This window comes from Cydia fagiglandana, chromosome 22 (assembly GCF_963556715.1).
Source record: "Cydia fagiglandana chromosome 22, ilCydFagi1.1, whole genome shotgun sequence".
NCBI classification, from domain to species: Eukaryota; Metazoa; Arthropoda; class Insecta; order Lepidoptera; family Tortricidae; genus Cydia; species Cydia fagiglandana.
In genome coordinates this window covers 2,633,000-2,659,730 of record NC_085953.1, presented here as the reverse complement: position 1 = coordinate 2,659,730, position 26,731 = coordinate 2,633,000, and the positions used below count along the sequence as shown (strand labels likewise).

The window sequence follows — 26,731 nt, the reverse complement described above, 5'->3', positions numbered from 1 at the left end:
GCCTTTCCCTTTACCCACCTTTCGCTTGACTCAAGTCCAAAGAAAGACTTTAATTTGTAGTTTGAAGTCTATAAAATATTTAAAGCTGCCAGGAGAAGAGCCCATGTCAGATCGTAAAATAGAATTAGTAAATTTTAAACCCAGGAATGTAAGGTCACAACTGCATCTAAGATATATAAGGCTAAACATATAAAATCAGTAGACTCAGTTAACAAAACAGCAGTTATGACTAATACTTATAATGTACATGCTCATATTACATAGGAATTTTAATATAAATATATCTCCAAGCCGATAACTGGCACTATCTTGTGCAGAATCACAAGAGTGTCAGAGAAAAATATCTATCGCTATACCATTAAGTTAGTTAATTATATCAATATCGACCAATCTATTTCTGCAGCTCACAGCTTCATCAATCCACGAGCCGTACTGCCGCAGCGCCCTATTAGCAACCCTCGAAGATCTATCATCCTCAGAGAAACTTCTTGATGCTTCTTACAAATCCTTTCTTGATCACCCAGAAGGCCAGAAGCGAGCAGATGCCATTAGGAATCAGAATGCTGAACTTAGAAAGGCTTTGGATAAACTTAGGAGTCAGTTGGATGGTAAGTTATAATCTTTTCAATTTGCACATAAGGTACTTTCTTAATCATGAGGTTTTGAATTTAGGTTTATAGGGTTCCGTACCCAAAGGATCCTCAGTCATGAGGGAACGACGAAGAAGACTCAAAGGATAAAAATGGGACCCTATTACTAAGACTCCACTCTGTCTGTCTGTCTGTCTGTCCGTCTGTCTGTCTGTCACCAGGCTATTTCTCATGAGCCGTGATAGCTAGACAGTTAAAATTTTCACAGATGATGTAGCTCTGTTGCCGCTATAACAACAAATACTAAAATGTACGGAACCCTCGGTAAGCGAGTCCGACTCGCACTTTCCGGTATTTTTTAATTTAAACTTTGTATCTCATTTGCGAACCATTTACAAAACCTCCTGGGCTGCCCTACAGTTAATGAGGTTTAAGTAGAAAAACAAATTAAGGGACGAACCTTAATTATGCCTAAAACTAGAAATGAAATATTCGCCGTAAAAGTACCTACACTTCGAAAGCTCAGTTGGTACCCTGTGTCACAAAGCCGCAAATACTTATCTCACAATTAATATATTTTTTTTTAAATTTATCCATCTTTAACAGAAAATACTTTCGAAAACAAGAGGAGAGATCTTCAAGGAGCTGTTTCACGAGTTCAGGATACTATAAAACAGGTACATAATAATAATTTTCTTTAAAAGAATATTTGACGTGTATTTTTTAGTTATTTTGTTTATCAGTTTAGATTAGTGTTCTACAATCTGTGGGTCAATTAGACCCAATGCTCGCAGTTAATACTTTCTCGAATCTGGCAGCATGTCAAAAGTAAAACAGTTCCCGATGTCCTGTAATAATTATAATAAAGCAGCATTATTTATTGAAGGAGACTGCAAATATGACAAATTGAAAAAAAAAATGTTTGCCTGAAATTAATCGGGGGCAGTTGAACTTATAAATCGTACTTATTTCTGCAGCCCTTGACATCAAAGGCTCTGACGCCAGCCGAGGAGAAGCAGCTCAAAGAATCGCTGGCGAAGAAACTTGCTGAACTAAACGCCGCTATTGCTGGACTGATAAACTCTACATATGCACGCGGTAGGTTTAGTGGTCAAACCGAATTTGTCAGTAAATAATAACAAAAAAACTATACTCATCCTTTTCTTTAGGGTGCGAGTACTAATGTAAGACAAAGATAATATAATTCTCTCTGCCTATGTTTGAAATGAAACAGCCTTTGACAAACTATTATCCAATTCAATAAGGTCATGTGGGGTTAGAAAAACAGTCACGTAGGGCAGGAGAATCCGTATGAGGATTCTCTACAAGTGTTTCTCTTCCCCCATTTAACCTCTTTTTTTCAATCGAGAGGGAGCACGTTATAGGTTAAATGATAAAAATCAAAAAACTCCATTGCTGGAGCTATCTACAAAGCTAAAAGTCTAAGCTTGGTGTATCAGTATCTCTAAGGTAAATCTACATCATCTTCATCTTCCAGATTCATCGAACATTGACCATGGCGAGGCTGAATTATCTATGGAAGTTATACAGCGGTTACTGCCTGAAGTTGTTCAAGGTAAAGTCAGAATTGAGGCTAGAGTTAGACCAAGAAAAGTCTGCAGCAATTTTGATAGCCCACGCAGTGCAAGTGCAAGTGCTATTTACACGACATAATTTCATAGAACTTTGACGTTTGAAATGACACTTGCACTGCATGGGCTATCAAAATCGCTGCAGACTTTTCTCGGTCTGACTCTAGTTTGCTTACCTTTCTCACGTGTCATTAGCTTGAAGTTTTCTTAAGAAATGTTGGATAGAACACAATTTCATGGTAGATTATTTTATTTATGACTTGTCTTCAAAAGTGAAATAAGATTAAAGTTAAGCTTCTTATGGTTTCTGCTCCGAGCTAAAAATTTTCCAAAACCGAAGACTACAATTGATTTAGGCGACTAATGTCGGCATGGAATAATGACGGGGTTTTATGATTCCATCAAGGGGTTGATAACGGAGACTGAAAGGGTCTATAAGTACTCTGCGATAAAATATTGAGTTGGAACTCTTAAATATTGCATCAATGTGTATTCAAACAAAAATATATCTGCAAATATAAAAGCTTGTACCTATCAAAGTAGGAATTTTTTGAAAAAAAAAATTGTTAGGGTAATTTTATTAATTTACAATCTTTTTTGCTTTTTCTTTTAGACGTAAGAGCCTTGAACAGCGGTAAGAGTCCCGTAGAAACCCGTGCTTTGATGGACGAACTGAGGGCTCTATGCGTTGCTACCAATGCGCTTGCTGATGGACATAATTGCAAAAACCCTGGGGTAAGTTAGCCGATGGGGTCGAAAAGTGCTCGAGTGGAGACCACAAAACAAAAAGAACAAGAAGAAAGAAGAAGAGGAGTTGCGAACTGCATCGCAGCCATAATTGTGTTTTTAGTTTTAAGATATATTTTGTAATAATATGTATGCTAGTTTTAAGGTATTTATCTATGGGCCAATAGTTGCCTGAAAATAAATGTTTTCATTTCATTTTCAAAAAGAGACAAAAAAATTGTTTACATTCAGATGAAATAATAAAGTCAAAAATGAAATTAACTCATTAATTTACTATCTTTTTAGCAATTACGAGTGTAATAGTAATCCACCTCTTAACGATTTATAATATTTCACAGGTGCTGAAGACCATTGCGGATCAGTATTCTAAGTCTGCATCCAGGCTAGCTTTCATATGCACGCCACCTACTTCAGCGCAAAAGAATCAAGAGCAAGTAAGTAAAACCTGTACTAGTTGTACCTACTTGAGCAGACTTTTTGCATTTTCTTTTATTTTAACCGGTCTGAAGAAAAAAATATTTTTCAATTTGTCGGGTCCTTTTTAGGGTTCCGTACCCAAAGGGTAAAACGGGACCCTATTACTAAGACTTCGCTGTCCGTCCGTCCGTCCGTCTGTCACCAGGCTGTATCTCACGGACCGTGATAGCTAGACAGTTGAAATTTTCACAGATGATGTATTTCTGTTGCCGCTATAACAACAAATACTAAAAACAGAAATAAAGATTTAAATGGGGCCCATACAACAAACGTGATTTTTGACCAAAGTTAAGCAACGTCGGGAGTGGTCAGTACTTGGATGGGTGACCGTTTTTTTTTTTGTTTTTTTTTGCATTATGGTACGGAACCCTTCGTGCGCGAGTCCGACTCGCACTTGCCCGGTTTTTTTATTTCCCCGAATTTGAAAATGGTTGCGTAGATATAGGTTTCACAGTTAGCCCCAATGTCATGTGATAGTAGATATGAGCGCCGATAGGCATTTAGCCGGCGGCGGCGCGCCGGTCAAAATCGGTCGGCGGCGGCGGCGAATCGGCGGCGTGGCCTTGAAACATCTTTGATTAATGAAAAAATAATTCAAACCGAAATTTTACCGAAAAAACATGTTTTTGCTGCAGGAAAGTTATAAAATAAGTGCATTTTTCAATTTCAAGGATAATTTATTGAATAAACGTACGAAAATAGTTTGATATAGTATAAACACTCGCATAAACGGTATCGCGCTTCATCAGAGCCAGTCTTAATCTTGGTGAGGCCGTGGCCGGAAGATCTTTGCGAGGCCCTTATCTTTTGTGCTAACTAAACAGTAGCGGATTGACTGTATCATCAGGAAAACGTCTTGTCGATATTCTAAAGAGCCGAAGTGAGGAAAATCAAGCTTTTTCGTTAACCAAATCAACCCAACAAAACCGATTTATGTCTAAAGGTGAGGCTCGAGGCCGAGCTCCACTTAACACCGAAGACCTGATTCCGACGCCTTCCCATGCGAGCATGCGAGGCCAGAGGCTGAGCTGCTGGTATTAAGCATACAGCTTAGAATCGAACGCCAATTGTGAGCTTGGCTGACGGCCCAATGCCTGGAGCGCCGATTGCGGTGCGCTTCTGTGCAAGGCCGAAGATCAAGCTGCAAGAGAGCAGAGCTTAGAACTAGTGGTCCAGTGTAAACAAGTCCGAAGGCCGATAAAGACCGAGGCCATAATGTAAAAACTACGAAAGCGCCTGTATCTCCATACAGGCGCTTTCGTGCGAGGCCAAAGCCCGTGCTGCAGTGGAGCTAAGATCGGACAAAAACCAGTGACCAAACATTTTAAAAGCGAGGCCGAAAGTTGAGCTCCAAACAGAGCCGAAAACTTGGCGATTCAGATAGCGGCATACTTCCATGCGAGCGATGCGAGGCCAAATATTGAGCTTCGAGAGAGGAAAGTTTGAAATTTGAACAATGGCCAAGTTTATATGAGAGCCGTTTCCGACGCCCTTCCTTTGGACGCGAAAACGCTTATTATCTGATATTAACCGCTTTTTATACATTTTCAAAACATTCAGCCATGCTTGCAATGGTTAATTTCGCGGCGAATGACGGATTACCTAACCAGCTGGCAAAATTTGTAATTTCGTTGTCCTAAGACTAGTAGCGCGGTTACCAGACAGAAAAGTTTGAATTTACCTTCGATATTTTTGAATTATATGGACCTCCACCCACAAGATGGACGGACGACCTTGTTAAGGCCGCCGGAAGACGCTGGATGCGGGTCGCTTCCAACCAGTACGAATGGAGATCCAAGGGGGAGGCCTTTGTTCAGCAGTGGACGTCTTATGGCTGAGATGATGATGCTATGGACCTAAACTACCTTTTAAATGTCTATAAGCTATTCAGAGTGGCGCCGTTAAAGATCTAAACTAGATAAAATCTGATTCTGAAAGTAGTTAGTATCTACCAAGGTCACGCCGATGCCACGCCGATAGCGCAGCGTCGGCGGCGGCGGCGCGAAAATTTCGTCGGCGGCGGCGGCGCGCCGGCGCGGCGCTCATATCTATGTGATAGTGAGATCATGAAGAATATGAAGAATTTTAGGGAACTCTTCAAATAGAATATGTACACCAATAACTTTGAAAGCTACATTTCGTGAAGAGGAACTGTTGATGAACTACATAAAATGGTAGCATATATTGTTTTATAAAGTTGATTCTTTTTGATGAAAAATTATCTCTAATTTGCAGGTAGTACACAAAGCTCAGAACGTGCTGGATCGCTCCTCTATGATGGTGGAAGCAGTGGACAAGCTGGTGAAGAGCCATCCTGACGACTTTCGGAACAGAGCCGTGGATGAGAAAGCTCAACAGGTGGAGAGGGCGGCGTCTGCATTGCTTGGTACCGCTCAGGTAAGAGTTCAGAGTGCCGTTCGACGTGTTGCATCCCTGTCACACTTACGGACGAATTTACAAGTGCGACAGAGACAACAACGTGGTTCGCGGTATGCCCTCTGATTCTTTTGAAAGATCTTCTGATGAAAAAGACGTTCGAAGTAAATATGTAGTAGAGATTAGAATTTGGAAAACAAGAAAACAGAACAACATGGTTTTTGAATGATCGAATGTGTCTTCGGAGTAAACCAAATACAAATGACTAATAAGAATAAGAATAAGAGATGTTTATTAGCACAAATCTAACCAAAGTACCAATTAAAAGTAGCAATTACACTTTTTGTAGCACGTTGGCTCCAAAAAGAGCCAAATGTCGAAATGTCGTTGAAATTATGACTATAAAACCGGGTCTCTATAGTTCGTTTTTTTAGCATTAGAAAGAACTCCACAGAAGCAATCGTGCAGTTTTTATAAGGCTCTTTAATTGTTAATAATTATTGAATTATCTAATGTAGCATGGTCAATACATATAATTTATTTCAAATGATTACTGCCGGATTTGGAACCACAAGCTTACTTCTGCGAAGTTCTTTCTAATGCTAAAAAAACGAACTACTTATAATGGTTAATTTATTCCATCAACAGGTGACAGCGTCAACCCTTAACACGTCACAATGCCGAACAGCGCTACACCAAGCGGCCACGGATCTGTCCCGAGCCATATCTCAACTCGACACAGCCACGCATGAACTAGTGGGAGCAGATTTGTTAGGACAGCAGAGAAAGAACTTTGATGAGGCGGTGCGAGAACTAATGGCCGCTATCAGTGGATTGGAAGGTACTATCACACTTCAACACTAGGTAGATGCAGATGAGATCCGGGCGATACGCAGAATTCAAAAAAATATGCTTCACACTGAAATAGACGCTGAAAAGTGCTCGAGTGGAGACCACGGACTAGCAAGCGCAGCGTAGGACGTCCACCCACAAGGTGGACAGACGACCCTTGTTAAGGTCGCCGGAAGACGCTGGATGCAGGTCGCTTCCAACCGGCACGTATGGAGATCCAAGGGGGAGGCCTATGTTCAGCAGTGGACGTCTTATGGCTGAGATGATGATGATGATGATGAAATAGACGTCATATCATATACGACAAAAAAAGTGACAGAGGCCATCAGTGCCCAGGACTGATATCGAACTAGCTTATGCAAATATGCAATCTCTTAAAAGCTTACGGCGCCCTTTGGCTAAATCAAAGATGAAGGGTATTAATTGCTTCGTACCTCCTATCCCAATCAACTCGGAAGATTCCGAACCATACTGTTCTTAATGTGATTAATTGTGATTAATTTTAGAATTATAGGTATGGTTTGTTTTTATAGTAAGCACATAATCATTATTTAGCCATATTTCTAGAATGTAAACATATCAAACTGATACCTACCTAAATGAACACAAATTTAACTCATAAGTTTGCCGTTATGTTAGTTATTATTTATTTAAGTAGTTTTATTTTTTCAACCTGAGATACAGGATTTTCCTAGTTCAGGTAGAAGTCATTAAAAAGCCTTACTGGATAAGATATTATTAACCTAATGTTAAATGTATAACTATGTTTTTCTGAATAAAAAAAAAAAATTTTGTTCTCCCTTAGAGTTGGCCTAAGGGCACCGTATTTAAGCCTTTATGAGATAGCATGCTGTAGTTAAAACAAACATATTACATTGTTTTACAGAGGATTCTAAGCAGCTCCATAGAACCATGTCTGCAGAGAAAGAGAAAAACAGACTGAAGTTCGTCGCCTCTCGCTTGGCCGCGCAAACCGCTCTCAACGGGGCAGTGGAAGAATTGAATAAGGTACGATCTTATACTAAAATACTAAATCACGTTGAGCAAAAAGTTATAATCCTAATATACAGGCGGCAGCAGAGGTGAGAGGAGAATTAATAAAGAACTTAGTTGATATAGGCTCCCAGTGGATATCTAGTTGGCATTGGCTGACTAATCGGCCTAAAAATCTGAGCGTAATTATTTGTAAAAAGTCTTCCACCTCGCGTTATCTTGGCATTTTGTCACAGCTCATGGGAGCCCGGGGTCCGCTTTGACAACTAATCCCATGATTTGACGTAGGCACTAGTTTTTTACGAAAGCGACTGCTATCTGACCTTCCAACCCAAAGGGGAAACTATATAGGCCTTATTGTGATTAGTCCGGTTTCCTCACGATGTTTTAGGTACTTCACTAAAAAGCAACTGGTGAATATCAAATGATACGAGTATTTCGTACATAAGTTCCGGAAAACTCATCGGTACGAGCCGGGGTTGGAACCCGCGACCTCCGGATTGAAAATCGCAAGCTCTTACCGCTAGGCCACCAGTTGGTAAAATGAGCGTGTGCGCACCTTTACATGTTGGTAAAATGACAGTTTTGTTCACAGACTGGAAAGGTAGCGCCTCTGGCTCCACCTCAAGCGTCGCTGCTTCAAGCGAGGCTTGCTGACAAGCTTGCCACTCTGAATGCTGCTATTGCTACCCTTCTCACCGCCACCAGAGGTGAGAAATCGTCCATCTCTTGAAACTTTTGAACGCCGCGCCTGTCGTATGCGGTGCGTCATCGTAAACCTTGGCGGCATCGTAAGGTTGATATTGGATTATTTTTCAAGTTCGATAATCGTATAACATGTTATGTAGATAATTAGTGGATAGTGGAAACTTTTGGTATTCCCGCGCTCTTATAAATACTTAACCGTAAAATTTTGTATGTTAGAAATATACGTTAAAATGTTTAATGGTAACCTTAGAGAATAAAACCAGGAGTGGTCATTAACAGGCGTTCCCCTCTGTCGAAAAAAGGCGGCCAATGGTCAACCACATGTCAAACACATGTATGGACTGACGTTTATCTGAAATGGCTATGTTGACGTTACGTATACATTTGATGTGCCCCTCCCTCGCAAAAAACGGCAGACTATTTTGTATCGAAAATTATAAACATGACGTCTCCGTTGGTTATATTCTCTAAAATGGTAACCTTTTGAAAACGTGTTAAACAGATCCTGAAAATTCCGACTACGTGCTAGCGGAATCAGCCACCGCTACTATACAGGAGCTTGTACCGGACTTAATCAAAGGTAATTAAGACCGCGTTGTAGCAATAAGTTACGAATTACAGCAATGAGTTACAGTTCACAGCAACCTTGTAGAAAACTTGTAACTTCATTAATACCTAATTTCAGATGCGAAAACCCTACCCGCTGGGAAAGACCAAGCGGCTCGCGCCAATATGCTTGAGCTATTACGAGAGCTATGTGAGGCCACTAAAGCAATCAGTAGCGGTGAAAATAGCGGAAAAGGACAGGTATTTACTGGGACTATTATTATTTAAGTACTTATAGGTTTATTAATTATAGGCGAAAATACGAGCAGATCTTGAGAGGTCAGAAACTTATTATTGTCCTTTTTTTGTAAACATTTTCCATGTACATTGTATGATGATATTTATGATTGATGATAGCAATATTATATGTTAGATAGATAGAATACTCTTTATTGGCACACCTCAGTAAAAAGATACAAAAGAAAAGTACAATTGATCACAAATTGGTCTTTATGTTGTATCACATCTGGACATATTTTTTTTTTCTAATAAGATTTTTTTTATATTACTTTAAGAAAATATAACTCTCATCATCGCTAGGAATAATTAATTGTTTTTAGGAACTGCAAGATGCTGTAGAAAAATACACCAAGGCATCAGGGAAACTAGTGTATACCTTCAATCCTCGTGCAAATCCGGAGAAAGAAGATCAGGTAACGATTACAACTTGATTTTTAACTTTTTTATGTGTCAGTTAATTTTCAGAAAATCATGGGCAAAGGAATACTCATTTACTAAGGACACGTAAACTGGAGAAAATACAAAGTGATCCAGGAGACGTGAGCAATATTAAGGATTACCGTTCGAGTCGGTTTTTTTTATTTAATTTGTTGGACTTCCTTTCCAGATAATTGATCTAACTAAATCCACATGTCTGAAGACGTCAGAACTTCTAGAGCGGGTGTATGACCTAGCGCAGAGTGTGGAAGGTCAGGCGGCGGCAGATTTGGACGATCAAGGCTCCAGGCTGGCTGATGCTGCACAGAATCTACTCACCACTGCTGAGGTAGGGTCTTCAAGTTTTAACCTTCAAAGTTTGTACAAAACACTAGAGGCTCGGACATTGCTCGGACGGCACTAGTGTTAATGTAATAAATAAACTAGTGTCGGGGGGCCCTGACGCCCCGGCCCGGGTCACGGTGGCGCTCCTGACAGCCCCTGTGTCGGCTCGCTCCGGCCCGCTCCGGTCCGGCCACGGCCCGGTCTAGCGTGAGTCATCCTTTATGCTTTAAGCTACGGTTTATACTCGTTTAGCTTTGTCCCTGTCAGTGCCTGAACCTGGTTCTACAGATATTTTTCATGCTTTATTGTGCGACGTATTAATGCGGGGCTGTACAGTCGCCATCAGATATATCGGAGCGGCCAATCTATTCACAATATCTGAACAGGCACTCTAACGCCTTTACAATAGAAGTTTACTCAGATATTTGTGAGCACCTTGGCCGCTCCGATATATCTGATGGCGAGTGTACCAATGTGACGTGTGCGACACATTACGTTCAAAAATTAACCATTCTTTTTATTCACAGATCACAGCACCTTCCATCTCCTCCCCCCTCTGCCAATCCTCCCTCCTAACCTCCGTTTCTGCACTGTCCTCATCAGTAGACCACCTGTTCTCGTCCCCTGTGCTGACGCTGCCCCAACACGCGGCCAGGAGACAGCACCTTCAGATGGCCAGGGCTAAGGTGGACCAGGAGATCGAGAGGCTGAAGGAGGCGTTAAAGGATGAAAGTAAGTTTAATTTTCTTAGTTTTTAACAAAATATTGCTAAAGACGTGATTAAAGTTAGTCTTTATTCTCATGCTATATTTAGCCATTCCTAAAGTTATAGAAGATAGACTGTGAAACTCTAAACCTTGTAAAGTAACTGTACACATACTTGAAAATATTCCACAGGAGTATTGGATGCCGCAGCCATTGAAAAGGCAAAGAAGGAAAAACTACGCTTCATCGCATCCATGGCCTCTGCAGAGGTTGCTATCCAAAATGCTGAAAAAGAAATCACAGAGGTACATTTGCTTCATCGGTGAAATGTTTTAGATATATATTTGACGACTAGCTTCTTCTGCGTAGAATTAGTATTTCATCCCCCTTTTGAATCTCTTAAGGGATGATAACAGGTTACAGGAAACAATCAGTAACCGTGAAAATAAATACTAATTTGGTATTGATACTAATGGTGTTGATAATAATATAAAAGATGATAATGATAATGATAATAGCAAAGAAGTAAGAAAGAAAAGGAACGAATAAACAGAATTTTTTATTTACTTTTATGATTTGTATTATTTTGAAATAGAAAAACTACAACGCGTACGTGCGTAATAAATTGAAACAGGTGTTTATTACATCTAAATAAAATAAAAATTAAAAATAGTTAAAGATTAAATATAAATACTTAATATATTTGCAGCCATACGGGAAGCCTTTGCCAGCGTCGGAAGCTGCACCTCTCCAGGAGTCTCTGTCAAATAGACTAGCATCTCTAAACGCTGCTATCAATTCTCTTGTAGTTGCCACAAACGGTGAGTGAAACATTGACTTATACCGGGTGTGGCCTATAACACGAGCAAATAATTAAAACATAGATTGTACTCCTCAAACAGTGAAAATTTTGTCCAACAACTTTTAAAAATTATGAAGTATTTAGACTTCCTATTTTTCATACAAAATAAATATGTACTTATTATCTTCAATGGACGCCATCGCCATGCCATATCATTGTGATTGACGTTACTGGTCACGCCTTAAACATAACAAAATTCGCAATACATTGCGTCTTAGAATAAACTTTAAAGTGTATTAAAATTCAAACTACAAGTTATTTTTAAAAGTTGCTGAACAAATGTTGGTCAGTATGAGGAATACAGCGTACAGTAAAATTTTTTGCTCGTATTACAGGCCACACCCGGTATATTACGAGTACTTCGTTAATTCATCATTCATTAAGTCGGACCTTAAGAATGTTACGAGTAACTTCCAAAAATTATCGCACTAAATAGAGACACAGTGTGACAAATCACTGAAAAGTGAACGACTAAAGGCCAGAGCACACCGGCTGCGTGTATGTCGACGTGCACGTGCGGCTCAAATATTGGAGCCGTGCACGCACACGTCGCGCAATTGGTGTGCCGTCTCAAATAAAGGCCTGTATATCACAACGCGCATGTGCACGAACAGAATCCTTTCTTTAAAAGCCTTTTATAATATAGGTCTGCAAAAATGCGCTTGAAATTATTCATTTTTCTTTATTTTTAACCATGTTTCCTTTCCAGATCTCAACAATCCAAATTACTTAGAAGCTGAGACTGCTTCAAAAACCATCCGAGAGTTGATACCGGATATCGTTAAAGGTAAATAGGTACAACAATATTGATAAGATAATAAATTAGAATAACAATGGTTACTTTCAACAACTAACATTTTTAACGAAAAACGTATTAAAATTGCACTTCGAGTTTAAGAAGTACACTTAAGTACCGACTTAACATTTTAACCTTTAGACAGATTTAAACTTTAATGTAATATAAGAGAGTACGTAGAGACTGCACGATCCCACAGTCAAACCGTGTAAACTGTTTAGTGGGACATTGTATTTGTATAAGCTGTATACTTTTATGTTAATAAATAAAAAAATAAAGCCGTAGACTGATACATAAGACATAACAAAATCAGGCTCATTTCGCCGCGGTTAGATAAATAAGACAAAACTTCGTGCAACTACGGCCCCCCGACGACACGAGCACGCTCGATGACAAATTCTATAGCGGTTAAAAGGAAACTACTTCTAAAATGTATTCGAAGAAATGTCAAAGAATCTGAGTAAACTGTTCCAGATTCGAAGAGCCTGAGTAGCACCATGGATCAGCAGGCAAGGAAAGACTTGCTCGAACAGATCAAGGCACTCTGTGAGTCAACACGCTTGCTGGGAACGAGCGCAAAATCTGAGCAGTTGAGTCCTGAGGTAACATCCTTTCACATGACTTCGAATGTTTTACAAAACTTTTCACTTGGAAAAATCTTGGAACTTCTCAAAGTTTTCAATAGTATTACTCTCTTAAAAATCTTTCAGTTACGATGAAAAAAAGATCGCTGAAGCGTTTTATAATTTCCTATGGGAAACTTTCCAAAATTGATGCTTCTTCTAATTCCTGATCATTTTTCCAGAAGTCTCCGAAAATATCTGAACTTTTTGGAAACATTCAACTTACAAATAACCCATAATCGCATCAATGACCAAACTGCGCAGCGTGTAGTGAAAACTAAACCTTATTAAGAAAGCGTTTGTATAATTATGCGCTTAAAAAAGCTTTATGCATTATTTCTGTACTTACAGGAGCTCAATAAAGCTGCAACACAGTATTCGCTGGCTTCCGGCAAACTCAACTTCGTGTTCAATCCCCACGTAGACCAGAAAAAGACACACCAAGTAAGCAGAACATGGCGTATCTTATAAATCTTGATATTTCTAGTCCTAACATTGCATTAGTTAGATGATTAGACTCTAAACCGAATCACTAGACGTTGAGCTTTCCTCCTTTCTTTCTTTCTTATGCAATTCCATTTCTATCTGTTGTCCATTTCTATAAATTTCCATTTGTTCTTACAAACCAGAAGGGAAACTCTGCCTAATTAGGATTTGTTCGTTTTCTTCCTTTGCCAAAGAGCAATTGTTAAATAAATTAAATACCTACGACGGGTATTACTAGTTCCAAATAACCCATCAATTAATTCCGTACAAGCAAGAGTTCGAACTGTACCTCCACTTTTGGAAGCTTACGTCTTACCATTCGACTACCAGTGCGCTGCTATCACGAGTGCAATAAATATATCAATATAATGGTTTTCTTTAAAATATATCAGCAGATAATCGACACGTGCAAGTCAGCATGCATTAAGACATCTGAGATGCTGCAGAAAGTTCACGAGCTAGCAAAACAGGCTGGGGCAGATGGCACGGCTCTGGACACCAAGGGATCGCAGGTTTCCGACGCGGCGCGCTCTCTGGTCACCACTGCACAGGTTCCAGTTGCTTATTAAATGACTTTGCCCGTGACTCTTAATTTTATATATACCGTGTGTGGCCTGTAACATAAGCAAAAAATTTAACTGTAGGCTGTACTCCTCATACTGACCAACATTTGTTCAGCGCCTTTTAAAAATAACTTGTGGTTTGATTTTTAATACACTTTAAAGTTTATTCTAAGACGCAATGTATTGCGAATTTTGTTATGTTGGCGTCCATTGAAGACAATATTTATTTTGTATGAAAAATAGGGAGTCTAAAATACTTCAAAATTTTTAAAAGTTGTTGAACAAGTGTCACCGTGTCACTACTTTCCTAGTTAAACTGTGGAATGTACTGTCGCTCACGGTATTTCTGGACCTATGCGACCTTTAAACCAAGAAAAGAGCGTATATTCCTACCTCACAGTCGGGCAACGCACGTTCTACCCCTCTGGTGTTACAGGTGTCCATGGGCAACGATAATTGATTGCCATTAGGTGATTCGTCTGCTCGTTTGCCTCCTATTATCATAAAAAGAAAAGTTAATTTACTAAGTGATTTGTAATTTGAATAACCGATTTCGTTATTTAGTTTCTAATGATATCACCTTTCCACAGCTCACAGCGCACTCCGTCAACTCTCCCCGCTGCCAAACCGCGCTCCTTGACTCCGCAGACCGCCTCGCCTCCTCCATACAAGATCTGCAGACCACGTGGACGCCCGTCGTCAAGGCTCCGAAGTTCAAGGCCATTGGGGAAGACCTGGCCAAGGAAAAACAGGCGGTTGATGCAGAGATTGTTACGCTGAGGAGACTGGTTAATGATGGAACAGGTATTTTCTTCTTATTTCCACTATAAAAAGGTCAGAGGCCTTTAAAAAGATCTCCAATTCCATTCTATTTTTTAACCTTTAGTTTGACATATCAAAATTGCATTTCTCTTGACACGTCTTGATTCCTGGGCGGAATGGACGTCTTCCTGATCAGTTTCATTTCATCTCCAGCACCTTTATTCAGAATTTTGATATTCTGTAGTAGCCAGTTTTTAAAGTCCATTTTTTCGCAGGCGTGAAAGGCAAGAAACCTCCAGTTCCAACTAGGATAGACTCTGAAAAGGGAGGAAAGAAATCCGAGGCGCGACTGATTGGTGCCACCAGGGAGTTCTTAGACAGGCTGCGACTCGAGGGCAGCATGGGTATGGATTTAATGTATATCTACTTATATATGTCGGCGGCCGATCGTAAGATCAGGCAGATCGTAATGTTCCTGTGTAATGTTTTAACGATTGTCACATTAATCCAATAAGTATATAGGTAGGATAGGTTCGTTAGGTTGCTTCAGATGCCCGAAGGGCAAACTGTCCAGAAAAAGGAGCCCCGCGTACCGGGGCTCCGTCAACTCAGGGAACGAATCAAAGATTTTCACGTTTCACGATATGCCTAGGAATTTCACGATGTGCCTGATTATTTTACGATCGGCCGCCGACATATACACAATCATTGCCAAAACTTAGGTATCTTATAGGCGTCAGGCCTATACTAAACGACTGTAACTTTTGGAAAAAACTCGAAAAGGCAAAAAAGAAACGGCAGATGTCCTCTCGACAAATATTCCGTTTTGCCAGTAAGGGGCCGTGTAAGTCAGCCAAATTTAAATTTTAACCGATTTAAAGTTGTATTTCTATACTTATCCCAATATGAAATCATTTGAAAACACCATTAAGATTTTATTTATATTTCCAGAGATAGACAGTTGCGGCGAACAAGTAAAGTCGCCAACGTCAGCAACGCACCCTCAAACCGATGAAGAGAAACGGGCCAAGCTGCAGTTTGGAAAGTGCATCGATGATGCACGGAAGAGCATTTCCTCCGCTGAACAGATATTACAGTCGGTCAGTACATTATGTTTCTTTAACAGGGAATATAAAACTAAAACTAACTACAATTAAAATAACTAAAATTAAAAATACCTATCAAAATTTGGTGCCCTTGGCCAACACGCTGGCAGCGTTCCCGCGCGGCGGTCGCCCGTTGCCTCCCTCAGTCGTTTGTTTGTATTCATTTGTCTCTACTATAGAGTCATCATTCGCTTGCCCTTTCCCCATCATTTGGGGTCGGCGCAGCAAGTTTTTTTCTTCCATACCGCTCTTTCATTCGTCATCTCATCATTCACCTGCTTCCTTTTCATACAATTTATCCACCTTTTCCTTGGTTGTCATTTCTTACATCCCTCCGCCTTCATTTCTAATAGCTTTCGCGTCACATGACTTTCATTCCTTCGCATGCACGTACCACGCTAGGTGATTTGATTTATCTGTACTATACATAGAGTACACTTCATTATTGAATATTATTTACACTTAATTATTCAGAAGACGCTCCATTCATTCAGATCAAATTGCTATTAGTAGCCTGTTTTTTTTTTACATATTTGTCACCCGGTAGAAACTATATTCTACTAAAGTTTGTCCAGCGAGTTGTAACACAAACCATTATTTTAATTTCTTTATTATTGATATATTTCTCAATTATTAATTTGGAGCTGTAATTAAATTTCATAGTTATTTTATTACCAACTAAGGTTTTTTTTTAAATTAATTTACAGATGTAGTGCATAATTATTTTCCTTCGTATTTTCACGGTAACGTACGAACGTGTCTTGTTATTTCAGTCAGTCTCGGTACAAAAAGTACTGAGGTTGACTGAAGTAGCATGACAAATGCGAACATTTTCGAGAAAACACAAAGGAAAGCAATTATGCACTACCCTCTGTACCCCAATTTGCGATTCGCCGACCAGTTAAATTGTTTTGCTCCAAGGCACTCAATAAATTATCGTTATAATTTTCCCCCCAGGCCTTCGTATCTGACGGAAAAGTCCGTGCATCTCTCGACGACGCTCAAATCCTGGCCCTTAACAAGCAGATGGAACATAAGGTGGCGCGGGCCAACGCTGCTGCCGCTCATTTGCTGGCCTGTCGAAGTAAGTTCACCAATAGATGGCGTTGAAGATAACGCTATCTCCGACACGGCCATTCTGATATTGTACGCGGCATTTTGTGTAATATTTTTTAAACAGATTGAATTTAGTTCACTATTTCCAGAAGTTTTTTATGTAATCGGTACTCACTGGCTTATTTTATATATTGATATAACTACACTGAATAGATAATATCTGCACCTTTTCTTTCCAGCCAGCCGTGATGATTTCTTCTCAGTAAATCCCATTGACATTACGCTAACTCATATAAACTTTTTGCTAAAATGTTATTCTTGTACAACTTGCAAGACAGCCTTAATACCTATTCAATGTCTTTATGTATCCTCAGGTGGAGACAATCCGGATTACAAACTTGGGACGAAATGTGTTACTGCAATTTCTGACCTCATGCCGACCATTGCTGCAGGTAACTTAATTAAATCTACATCATCATAATTATCACCAGCCTACCTATAGTCCAGCGAGACAGGTTGCCCTAACTGAAAATTAAAATTAGGTACAGTTGCCTTTGATATCCGTATATCGGAGCGGCCAAGGTGTTCACAAATATCTGACAGTCTCTATTATCCAGATGTTTAAGTTGTTTTTCTTCAGATATTTTATTAATGGCCGCTCGGATAAATCTGATGGCAACTGAAGGTAATTGTTTTTTTTGCAGTATAATATGCAGTTTTACCCATGACATTTTCCTTTACTAAAGAGTTGCTCGTATATTTCAAATTATATTTCAAATCTTATTGGCACAAAGACTTGTGGTTCGCGGAGTACAAAAGGTACTAAAGAGGAATGAATGGGTTTTTTCGATATGGACGAAGTTGCGGGCTAAGAAATAACTATGTATGTTTCAACACCAGATGCCATAAGGCTGGCAGACCAGAAGGATCCAGTCGGGAGGAAGCTTTTCCTCGGCGATGCGTCGGGTCTCTGCACCGCCTCGAAGAAACTTTGTGACACAGCCAAGACCGACCAAAAGGTGAGTTGAAAGAATGTAGGAACAAATGAAATCCTTACAAGATCTTAAATGACAAACATTGCTTCCTATGATATATTTAGTCTAGGTAAACGTGTTTCAGATGTAGTGCATAATTGTGTCGCTTAATTTCAAACTCGGGTAAATCCATTCGACTCTCTCATCAAATATCTACCTTATTACCTTTTCTTAATACCAAAATGCATAATCTGACAGATGAATTTAGCCGATTCAATTATTTTTCATCGTATTTTCACGAAAACTTACAAACTTATCTTGCCATTGCAGTCAGTGTCGGTACAAAAAGTACTGACATTGACTGAACTAGCATGACAAATACGAACGTTTCCGAAAAATACGATGAAAAACAATTATGCACTACGTCTGTAGCACATTGTCAGTGATTAATACACAGTAAGTACACTCACTTGAGTTGATTTTTTTTTACCATATAAGACCATAACATAACATTACTCACAGACTTCGCTAAAATTTACCTATAAAATAATAAGGTAATTAAATGACAGTATTGTTTTTTTTTTCAGAAACTAAAAGATGTCGCCGTGGAATTCGGTAATCACTCATCGAAGTTGCTGTATGCGATCAGCACCGACATTGATCCGAGCCAGGAGAAGGAGGTATGAGCTGTGACATTTTCTAGAAAATGTTAGGCTTTTTTTTCCAAAGTATACACTTTCTACTTTTAAAGGTAAAGACCCACTCTAACAATTTTGATTTTAAAAAGAGAAAGTGGTATATAAGTAACTAAAGAGTTAGTTATATACCAATCATTATCTTTATTGGTTAATTATCGTGATCTGTCTGATAATTGCCCTTCTTTTTTTACATTTACCTAATTTTTGCTTGATTCCAGATTTTGTTACGAGTGAAATCGGCCGGTGATGTGGCTTGCCGTGTCACGGAGAATTCCGCGGAGGTGCCGACGGCAGGGCGCTGCGCGAGCCAGACTACTCACCTCATGTACACCGCCAGGGTTCGTTCTTCCTCCTCCTTTCGTCGGAAGTTTTCTTAAAGATTAACTGATTTAAATTCACCAAACATATTTCCGTTACATCATTCCCTTACGCATATTGAATTAGAATGTGTTACCATCTTTTTCTCCCAAACTGATACAAGTGACAACACCTGGAATAAAAAAAAACAACGGTTTGCACTCCGGGAGTGCCGGCAGAAGTGAAACTCAATTACATTGCACATTGTAACAGTTTTTCGATCAGGTCACGTGTCAGTCTTACGAATTTTCTATCTGTCTAATCTGTCGGTCACGTGACCTGTCGCGAGTTTAACATTTTTGCCATCACAGAAAGTGCACAGCGCCGCTAAATAAGTTTTCACTTCAAAAAATATCATTGCTGAGTGCAAGTATGTATTTCATTTATTGCCGGAACCTATTAAAGGGACATACAATAAACACAAGATATGGTTGACCGACCAAGCTACTTTTCTTTTAGTTTCCAAATAATATTCGCATTGCGTGGTGCGAATGACAATACACTTATACTTCTAGCTCGTAGCCCCCTCAATCCAAGACCCAGAATGTCAAGACGCACTCATCACCGCCTCCAAAGACCTGTCCACCCAGTTGAAGACCATCCCCTCATCCACTCCGAAGCTGACCCAGGAGATCATGGAGCTGGAGAGGATCCTGGAAACCTTGAGGAGCGATGTGGCCAGTGGGAAACTGGTGAAGAGGAAGGAAGAGAAACTGGTGATTGAGGATACTCCATTGAGGAGGTTGACGGCACAGATTATTGAGGATTGTAAGGTAAATATAATTTTCTTTGATGTTCCACTGGTAAACCCGGCAAGATATTTGCTGTAGTTCTTATTAATCCTTGATAAAATATAATGTCAAATTATAGTTTTTCAAAAACTAGTAAAAAGTTTTGGAATGTTGTGGAATTTAAGAGTTAGAGGAAGTTTTCAGTAATCTATTGAAACAGTTGTTATTTTGCAGAATCCTATAGTAAGTATTATATAAAAATTAATACCCGCCCTTATGCTTTTCTTTCAGCAAAACGCAGAATGCACTACGAACCCTGCAGCAGAGCGCACGGCGATGGCCGACTTCGCCAACAAACTCTCTGATGCCCTCAAAATTATGGATGTGGCCAATGCTAGGTGTAAGAAGGAACCTCATGTAAGTGCTAGAATGAGTAGAATGTAAAAAAAAAATCTGACAATAGAATACTCCTTAAGCCTCATTTAGACGGTGCGAGGACTCGCATGCGAGTTTCATTACATTGCGGTTTTTGATGGGTCGATTGAATTGGACGTAACCAACAGTCCGCAATGTAACTAAAATCGCATGCGAGTTCGCGCGCCGTCTAAATCAGCCCTTAGTGGTGCCCCAAATCAAACTTGATCCTCTTCTTACATTTGAATACGTACTTTAGCTCTTGAGTACAATTAAGTGTGATCTATTTGACACCACAACTCATGTAATAATTCGGTTTCCTCATTGTCACGCCACTTTTTCTATCTGCCTTTTTTTCACGATTCTCTCTGCCTGACGAGCTGCTGGTCTTGAGATCTAAACTCTATTTCAAATGATTTAAACCAGCATCTCTAGCATAACTTACCACGAAAGGCGCGAGAAGGGACAATTCGGCGCGACTTGAGGGCTTGTCGCGTGTTGGCAGTACAACTCACGCGCGAGAGCCGCGACAAACTAGCAATCTATGTCGTTACTCCTTATTACAATATTTTTGTTTTGTAAAATATTTTTTTACAACCAGGATCTAAGAAAACGTGAGGAGTTGGAAGACGCAGTGTTGAACTTGCAACACCTAGTGCTGCAATGCCGACCACGTGACGGTGCTGTTAATGAAGCACAGAGCAACATCGTCAATCTTTCGGTGAGTGATTTAATTGGTATAAGACACCGTGCGCGTTGGAGGGTCTGCCATCTTGTGACTTGAATCGGAAACATATGTGCACGTGTACATTGCCAAAGCAAGTACATACTACCATGTACCGTTCTTGTTGGTACGTATCCTTGTGCAATAGTAAGGTTCTGCCGTCTTGTGGGCTACATCGGGAGCATAAACGCCATATTTACGCCGCGCGCCAATAATCTTACGGCTCCTATGCTGCCCCCTATAGTTCATGCACGCCCTATAAGTGACCGAAAAAACCTATGGTAACCCTTCCATCCGAGCCTCGATTCTCAGCAGTGAAAAACCAATTAGACGAAGAGGACGTGCCAAAGAAATTTTATCAAAATTTTATCCTTTCTTATTTAAGTTGTGTCAGGAATTGTCCAATATTATCAACTATCCCTTCTTCCCCAGGACTTTTTAACAGATGTATCCACGAACGCCTCACGCCTCCAACGCGCCGCACACGCTGCGGAGAACAGCGCTGGGCCGCACTCGCGCGCCGCGGGTGCAGTGCGCGCGCAATGCCAAGAGCTTTGTGACGCCGCGGCTAAAGCTACTCCTAAAGAGCTAGATGCACCTATGGTCGACGTTGATCATGCTGCTAAGGTAAAAAAACATTATCCGATCAGTGACGTTAAACAAATAAAAAAAAATATAGTGTGTGTCAAACCAACCGGCGTATGATAGACACGGTAGAATAGAATGGAATAGAATTCGTTCGTAAGCACAAACAAACGAGACAATACATACTATAAAAGAAAACACAAAATAAGATTAAGGTGCCACGACATGACCCCATCTCAGCATGTTGCTGGTGGCTTCCAGCGCTGATCTTCCGATGAGACCATCAAGTGAGAATAACCACGTTACGTTTGACTATGACAAGATAAAATATCCAGTACTTTTTTATGTGTTAAAAAATGTCTTATCACGTGATTATCGGTTCCATTAAACACACGAAAACTAACACAATAACACTCTTCGTATGTTTTAGGAATGTGTCAGTCGTGTGCATAAGATCAACACAACTATCGAGTGCTGCCCCGAAGGCGCCGGGAAAACTAACCTCCAGAAAGAAGCACGCCCACTCAACGAGAGCTGCACATTGCTACAGTAAGCCTTCTTCTTATTACCTACCTACCTACCTATTTATCAGCCACGGACGTCCACTGCTGGACATAGGCTTCCCCCACAGTCACTGGGAGCGATCTCTAGTGGTTAATTTTAATTTATTGTTGCAAATTGATTCTCATCTTCCTGCATGTCACATTCTTCCTGAATGTCTCTATCTTGAAAGCTATGAATTTTTAGTTTCAAATTCACGCATTTCATTCTTATACAGGGAGTTCCCTGGTATTTTCGGTCTCTCTCGAAATCTTGGTCCTTGCAAACCTTTTTGACTGTTTTATTATTATTTTAGATACGCATCTCAATCAGCGCTAGCAACAGCTCAATGTGCGGCGTTGGATGAAGCCCTCAACGACCTGACGGATCTGGAGAACAGGATAGACATGATGCTGCAGCCTAGGCAGGGAGAGAAACACACAGCTCAGGTAAGATCTTTCTACTATACTCTTTTAAAAAGAGCGATACGTGAGGTTAGTATCAAACGAGTGTTTACCAGCATTCACATCTAACATTTTGCATCATGTAATAAGACACTTTTTTACGGAGTTTTCTATGCTAGCATGGCGGGAAACAACGAAAAAGGCCATACAACGACCTCAATGACCACGACTGCTCTGACAAGAGTATCCGACTAAGAAGTTTATTTACTTACTGTATAACCATATTTTGAACGACCCCGTACTGGGGTCTTGGCCTGTCCAATTAGTATCTATCGCCATACAGCGCGGTAATGCTGCAAGCGTAATTGGACTTTTGGACCGGCATGGCACAGAACGACATTGTACCATTCCCCGCGCTGGTGGATCTTATGCCTTTTGTAATAAGGTCCACTGATTTACAGGTCAGGAGTGTTACTGTTTGTACACACAGTATTTTTAATTTTTCATCTCTAACCGCATCAAAATGTTTGAGGAAAACCGCCTCAACATCTTAGATGCCAAACGCCAACAACGTAAATGAAATGAAATGAAAAAGAAATGATAATGTTTATTTCATGCAACTAGTGGCCCATACATAAATACCTTAAAACTAGCATACATAATAAAAATATATTTTAAAACCGACCGACTGACCGGTAAAGAGAGACCGAAGCCCTCTTACGGCCTGGCCACGACATTGGTCTAAGGCGATCGGCGGCGGCGACCGGCGGTAAGTCGCAAAAACAATAACCCGGCGACGCATAATGCATGCCACGAGCCTTGTCGCCGAGCGGCAACGCGCGCGGCGTGCACCGGGCGACCGGCGGCGGCGGCGAGCGGGGAGGGGCGCGACTCGAACATTTGTATCGGGCAGCGCGGGCGATGCCACGACTTTAGAGCGGCGCGACCAGCCTAGTAGGCGCTACGGATCGAGCGGGGCGATGCGGAACAAAACATTTTGTTTTTTTTTCGAGCGACATGGAGACGGAAGGGTTTATTATTGAAATTTTGAATGTACTTTCGCGTATTTAAGTATGTTGTGACGTCTCCACACTTATTCTTGTGTAAGTACTCGTTTATTTGGGTGCATTATATATACAATATATAAAATACTAAACTAGATGTAAATAAATTTGTCGTCTTGTATTTAGCCCATGCACCCATTGACAAACAATGAAATATATTCTAGGCACTTTTGAACAAGAAAACATGATTTTAAATACGTCTACGTCCCAGCCGCTCCTAGTTGCTGCCGCCGCTACTGAAAGTACGTGGCATGCCTGGCGGTCGCTTGCGTTTTCCGCCCCGCCCGCCGCCCCGCCGATCGCCTTAGACCAATGTCGTGGCCAGGCCGTTACGGCCTGGCCACGACATTGGTCTAAGGCGATCGGCGGCGGCGACCGGCGGTAAGTCGCAAAAACAATAACCCGGCGACGCATATTGCATGCCACGAGCCTTGTCGCCGAGCGGCAACGCGCGCGGCGTGCACCGGGCGACCGGCGGCGGCGGCGAGCGGGGAGGGGCGCGACTCGAACATTTGTATCGGGCAGCGCGGGCGATGCCACGACTTTAGAGCGGCGCGACCGGCCTAGGCGGCGCGACGGATCGAGCGGGGCGATGCGGAACAAAACATTTTGTTTTTTTTTCGAGCGACATGGAGACGGAAGGGTTTATTATTGAAATTTTAAATGTACTTTCGCGTATTTAAGTATGTTGTGATGTCTCCACACTTATTCTTGTGTAAGTACTCGTTTTTTTGGGTGCTTTATATATACAATATATAAAATACTAAACTAGATGTAAATAAATTTGTCGTCCTGTATTTAGCCCATGCACCCATTGACAAACAATGAAATATATTCTTAGCACTTTTGAAAAAAAAAACATGATTTTAAATACGTCTACGTCCCAGCCGCTCCTAGTCGCTGCCGCCGCTACTGAAAGTACGTGGCATGCCTGTCGCTCGCGTTTTCCGCCCCGCCCGCCGCCCCGCCGATCGCCTTAGACCAATGTCGTGGCCAGGCCGTTACGCGTATACATACAACGCGTCTGGCCAACTCTATTGTAGCACCTGCAGAAGAGTCTTTAGGACCAAGTTCGGCCTGGCCAGCCGCATTCGGGCCCATGACAGTCGTAATCCGTAATTGCTGAGGTCGCCGTCATCGAAATCGATGAGGAGGACTATATTTTTAATTTTTTTGTTTCAGTCTGTCCCCTCAGCATCTCTGCTGGCATCTCGCGCCCGCCTCGCAACAGCGGCCGCGGGCGTCAACCGTGACGCTCAAGAGCTCGCACCAGCGTTCACCCGCTACGTGGCTGACATGAGAGGACATGTCGATGTTGCTGACGAACAGAAGAGGAGGAGGTGAGTTCAGCAAACAAATTCTAAATTCAAATACAAAAAATATTTATTTCATAAATTGATATTACAGGGAAGCAGTACAATGATCCCCACACTAGGCTTAGCCTGTGACGTGGGGATCTTAGCGAAATACAATTATTATTAAAGCTACTACATTACAACTAAGAATTTTTATTAATTGACTGATCCAAATAATAAAAAGACTTAAGTCGGTTAAAAAGGTCTTAGTTAGTAAGCTATAAGTAAGTGGAAATGTTTATGTGAAGTTATGTGGGTATGTATGTAGGAGTGAATTAGTTATGTGCGTGTAATTACCTACGAAATAAAAGCGTAAAAGAATAAAAGAAGTCGTGTGTGAGCGTTTCTTTTATTTTTTGGCATTTTTATATATTGTGATCTTTTTTGCCACTTTTGTGTAATTTCTACTCAGAATCACGAGCTCTTTCGAACCTAATGGGATAAAAAAAATGTCCCAGAGTAATTTACTATTGTGTTACCATTTCCCTGTATACTTTGTATGGCGGTTACGAAAGGGAAAGTTTGAAAAATATATGGAAATTTTAGGACAATTATTTCTCCTATAAGGATGAAAAGGGCTCGCGATCCTGACTAGAAATAACCCAAAAGTGGCAAATAGGGCCACAAAAAAAAAAGAAACTTTGTTATCTTTCATTGCGAGCACAGGAGATACTGGCGTATTCGAACTTCACGATATTCACAAGAGACGACACGTACTAGATCCATTCTAGATACGTTATAGTTTAGATATCAACTAATTCTCTTTTGCAGCGCAATTCCGGAAAATGTCACTTTTACGTAAGATAGCGTAAGATATCTATTAGATGTGAATTGGAGCTCTAAGTCATATCTTGTGGAAATCGTTCAAGAGTATCTCCAGAATCGCGCAAATGTCAAATTTGACAGGATAGATCTTAAACATATCGTTATCGTATCTTGGTGATGTCTAAAAGATGTCTATTTCAAAATCCGAATCGGGCCCATTATGTTTTGTGGAAATTCTTCTACATCTAAAAACTCTTCGGATTTTAATGCACAGGGAACCCAGACCTAGATCTATTTTTTTTATCAGGTTGGCAGATCATCTTAAGAAGCTCCAGGATCGGCTGAAGCTCCTCACCTTGGAGACGGGACGGCAGGTGGTGACGTGGAGGCCTGCCAACGAGGGCGAGGTGGTCACCATCACAGATGATATCCTCAAGGTAAGCTTGATTTTAGGAGGAGACTAGTGTTTTTCGTCAACTTTTCGAAGGTCGAGGTTCTAAATCTGATGATAGATCCAAAAAAATCAAGGGAACTCTATAAATATTATAGACACACAGTATATTACGATTGTCGATTTAAAACACTTCCTTCGGTCGTGTTTCAGTTTATCGCCACTCGTTGTGAATTTCCTACTTTTCGCACTTGTATTGTACAACGTTTTACAGTACATATGGCCCTTTAAATTTTTGACACAGGCACGTATTGTCCTTAACCTCGTAAAGCCAAGGCCCTACCTATAGTACTTATTCAGTTCGATGAAATTTAAATCATATCCAATTGGAACAGAGTTGCATTTGTCTCGCGTCGTTCATTTTTTATATAAAGCAAAATCAACTCAATTTCTTACAGTATAGGTTCAAATTGCAGTGGCAAATTTTGGATTATTTATTTGTATGGCTGGGCCTTAGGAGGTTAATTACGCCCTAGGGCGGTAAAGTAGCACCAGATGTACAGTCGCCATCAGATATATCGGAGCGGCCAAGGTGTTCACAATATCTTAACAAGCACTCTAACGCCTTGACAATAGAGGCGTGCTCAGATATTTGTGAGCGCCTTGGCCGCTCCGATATATCTGATGCCGACTGTACTGTAAATTGATTTTGGGTATTTTTTGTAAAACACTAATTGGCGAATAGCGCGAATAGGAATCATAAAGGACCATAAAATCGTAGCTATTTTTTGTTTGTTTTTTTCTTTTTTGTTTAAGGTTTACACAAT

General features: G+C 40.6%; 1 protein-coding gene across 2 annotated transcripts in view; it reads left to right on the top strand.

Annotated features, from left to right (window-relative positions):
- Nucleotides 1–26,731, top strand: part of LOC134675547 (talin-2-like) — a 75,004-nt gene that overhangs the window by 23,313 nt on the left and 24,960 nt on the right. For both annotated transcript variants that reach the window (XM_063533810.1, XM_063533809.1), the window contains 37 exons: nucleotides 404–608; nucleotides 1,197–1,267; nucleotides 1,568–1,688; nucleotides 2,089–2,166; nucleotides 2,796–2,917; nucleotides 3,268–3,363; nucleotides 5,642–5,803; nucleotides 6,431–6,623; nucleotides 7,521–7,642; nucleotides 8,223–8,337; nucleotides 8,838–8,915; nucleotides 9,021–9,142; nucleotides 9,502–9,594; nucleotides 9,789–9,947; nucleotides 10,471–10,675; nucleotides 10,841–10,953; nucleotides 11,358–11,469; nucleotides 12,220–12,297; nucleotides 12,781–12,908; nucleotides 13,281–13,373; nucleotides 13,811–13,966; nucleotides 14,569–14,782; nucleotides 15,016–15,144; nucleotides 15,692–15,840; nucleotides 16,804–16,930; nucleotides 17,277–17,354; nucleotides 17,803–17,921; nucleotides 18,464–18,556; nucleotides 18,793–18,912; nucleotides 19,447–19,704; nucleotides 19,954–20,079; nucleotides 20,678–20,797; nucleotides 21,233–21,427; nucleotides 21,816–21,934; nucleotides 22,242–22,374; nucleotides 24,576–24,733; nucleotides 25,821–25,950. In XM_063533810.1, the coding sequence (XP_063389880.1) occupies nucleotides 404–608; nucleotides 1,197–1,267; nucleotides 1,568–1,688; nucleotides 2,089–2,166; nucleotides 2,796–2,917; nucleotides 3,268–3,363; nucleotides 5,642–5,803; nucleotides 6,431–6,623; nucleotides 7,521–7,642; nucleotides 8,223–8,337; nucleotides 8,838–8,915; nucleotides 9,021–9,142; nucleotides 9,502–9,594; nucleotides 9,789–9,947; nucleotides 10,471–10,675; nucleotides 10,841–10,953; nucleotides 11,358–11,469; nucleotides 12,220–12,297; nucleotides 12,781–12,908; nucleotides 13,281–13,373; nucleotides 13,811–13,966; nucleotides 14,569–14,782; nucleotides 15,016–15,144; nucleotides 15,692–15,840; nucleotides 16,804–16,930; nucleotides 17,277–17,354; nucleotides 17,803–17,921; nucleotides 18,464–18,556; nucleotides 18,793–18,912; nucleotides 19,447–19,704; nucleotides 19,954–20,079; nucleotides 20,678–20,797; nucleotides 21,233–21,427; nucleotides 21,816–21,934; nucleotides 22,242–22,374; nucleotides 24,576–24,733; nucleotides 25,821–25,950 (4,890 nt within the window). The remainder of the gene's footprint in view (nucleotides 1–403; nucleotides 609–1,196; nucleotides 1,268–1,567; nucleotides 1,689–2,088; nucleotides 2,167–2,795; nucleotides 2,918–3,267; nucleotides 3,364–5,641; nucleotides 5,804–6,430; nucleotides 6,624–7,520; nucleotides 7,643–8,222; nucleotides 8,338–8,837; nucleotides 8,916–9,020; nucleotides 9,143–9,501; nucleotides 9,595–9,788; nucleotides 9,948–10,470; nucleotides 10,676–10,840; nucleotides 10,954–11,357; nucleotides 11,470–12,219; nucleotides 12,298–12,780; nucleotides 12,909–13,280; nucleotides 13,374–13,810; nucleotides 13,967–14,568; nucleotides 14,783–15,015; nucleotides 15,145–15,691; nucleotides 15,841–16,803; nucleotides 16,931–17,276; nucleotides 17,355–17,802; nucleotides 17,922–18,463; nucleotides 18,557–18,792; nucleotides 18,913–19,446; nucleotides 19,705–19,953; nucleotides 20,080–20,677; nucleotides 20,798–21,232; nucleotides 21,428–21,815; nucleotides 21,935–22,241; nucleotides 22,375–24,575; nucleotides 24,734–25,820; nucleotides 25,951–26,731) is intronic.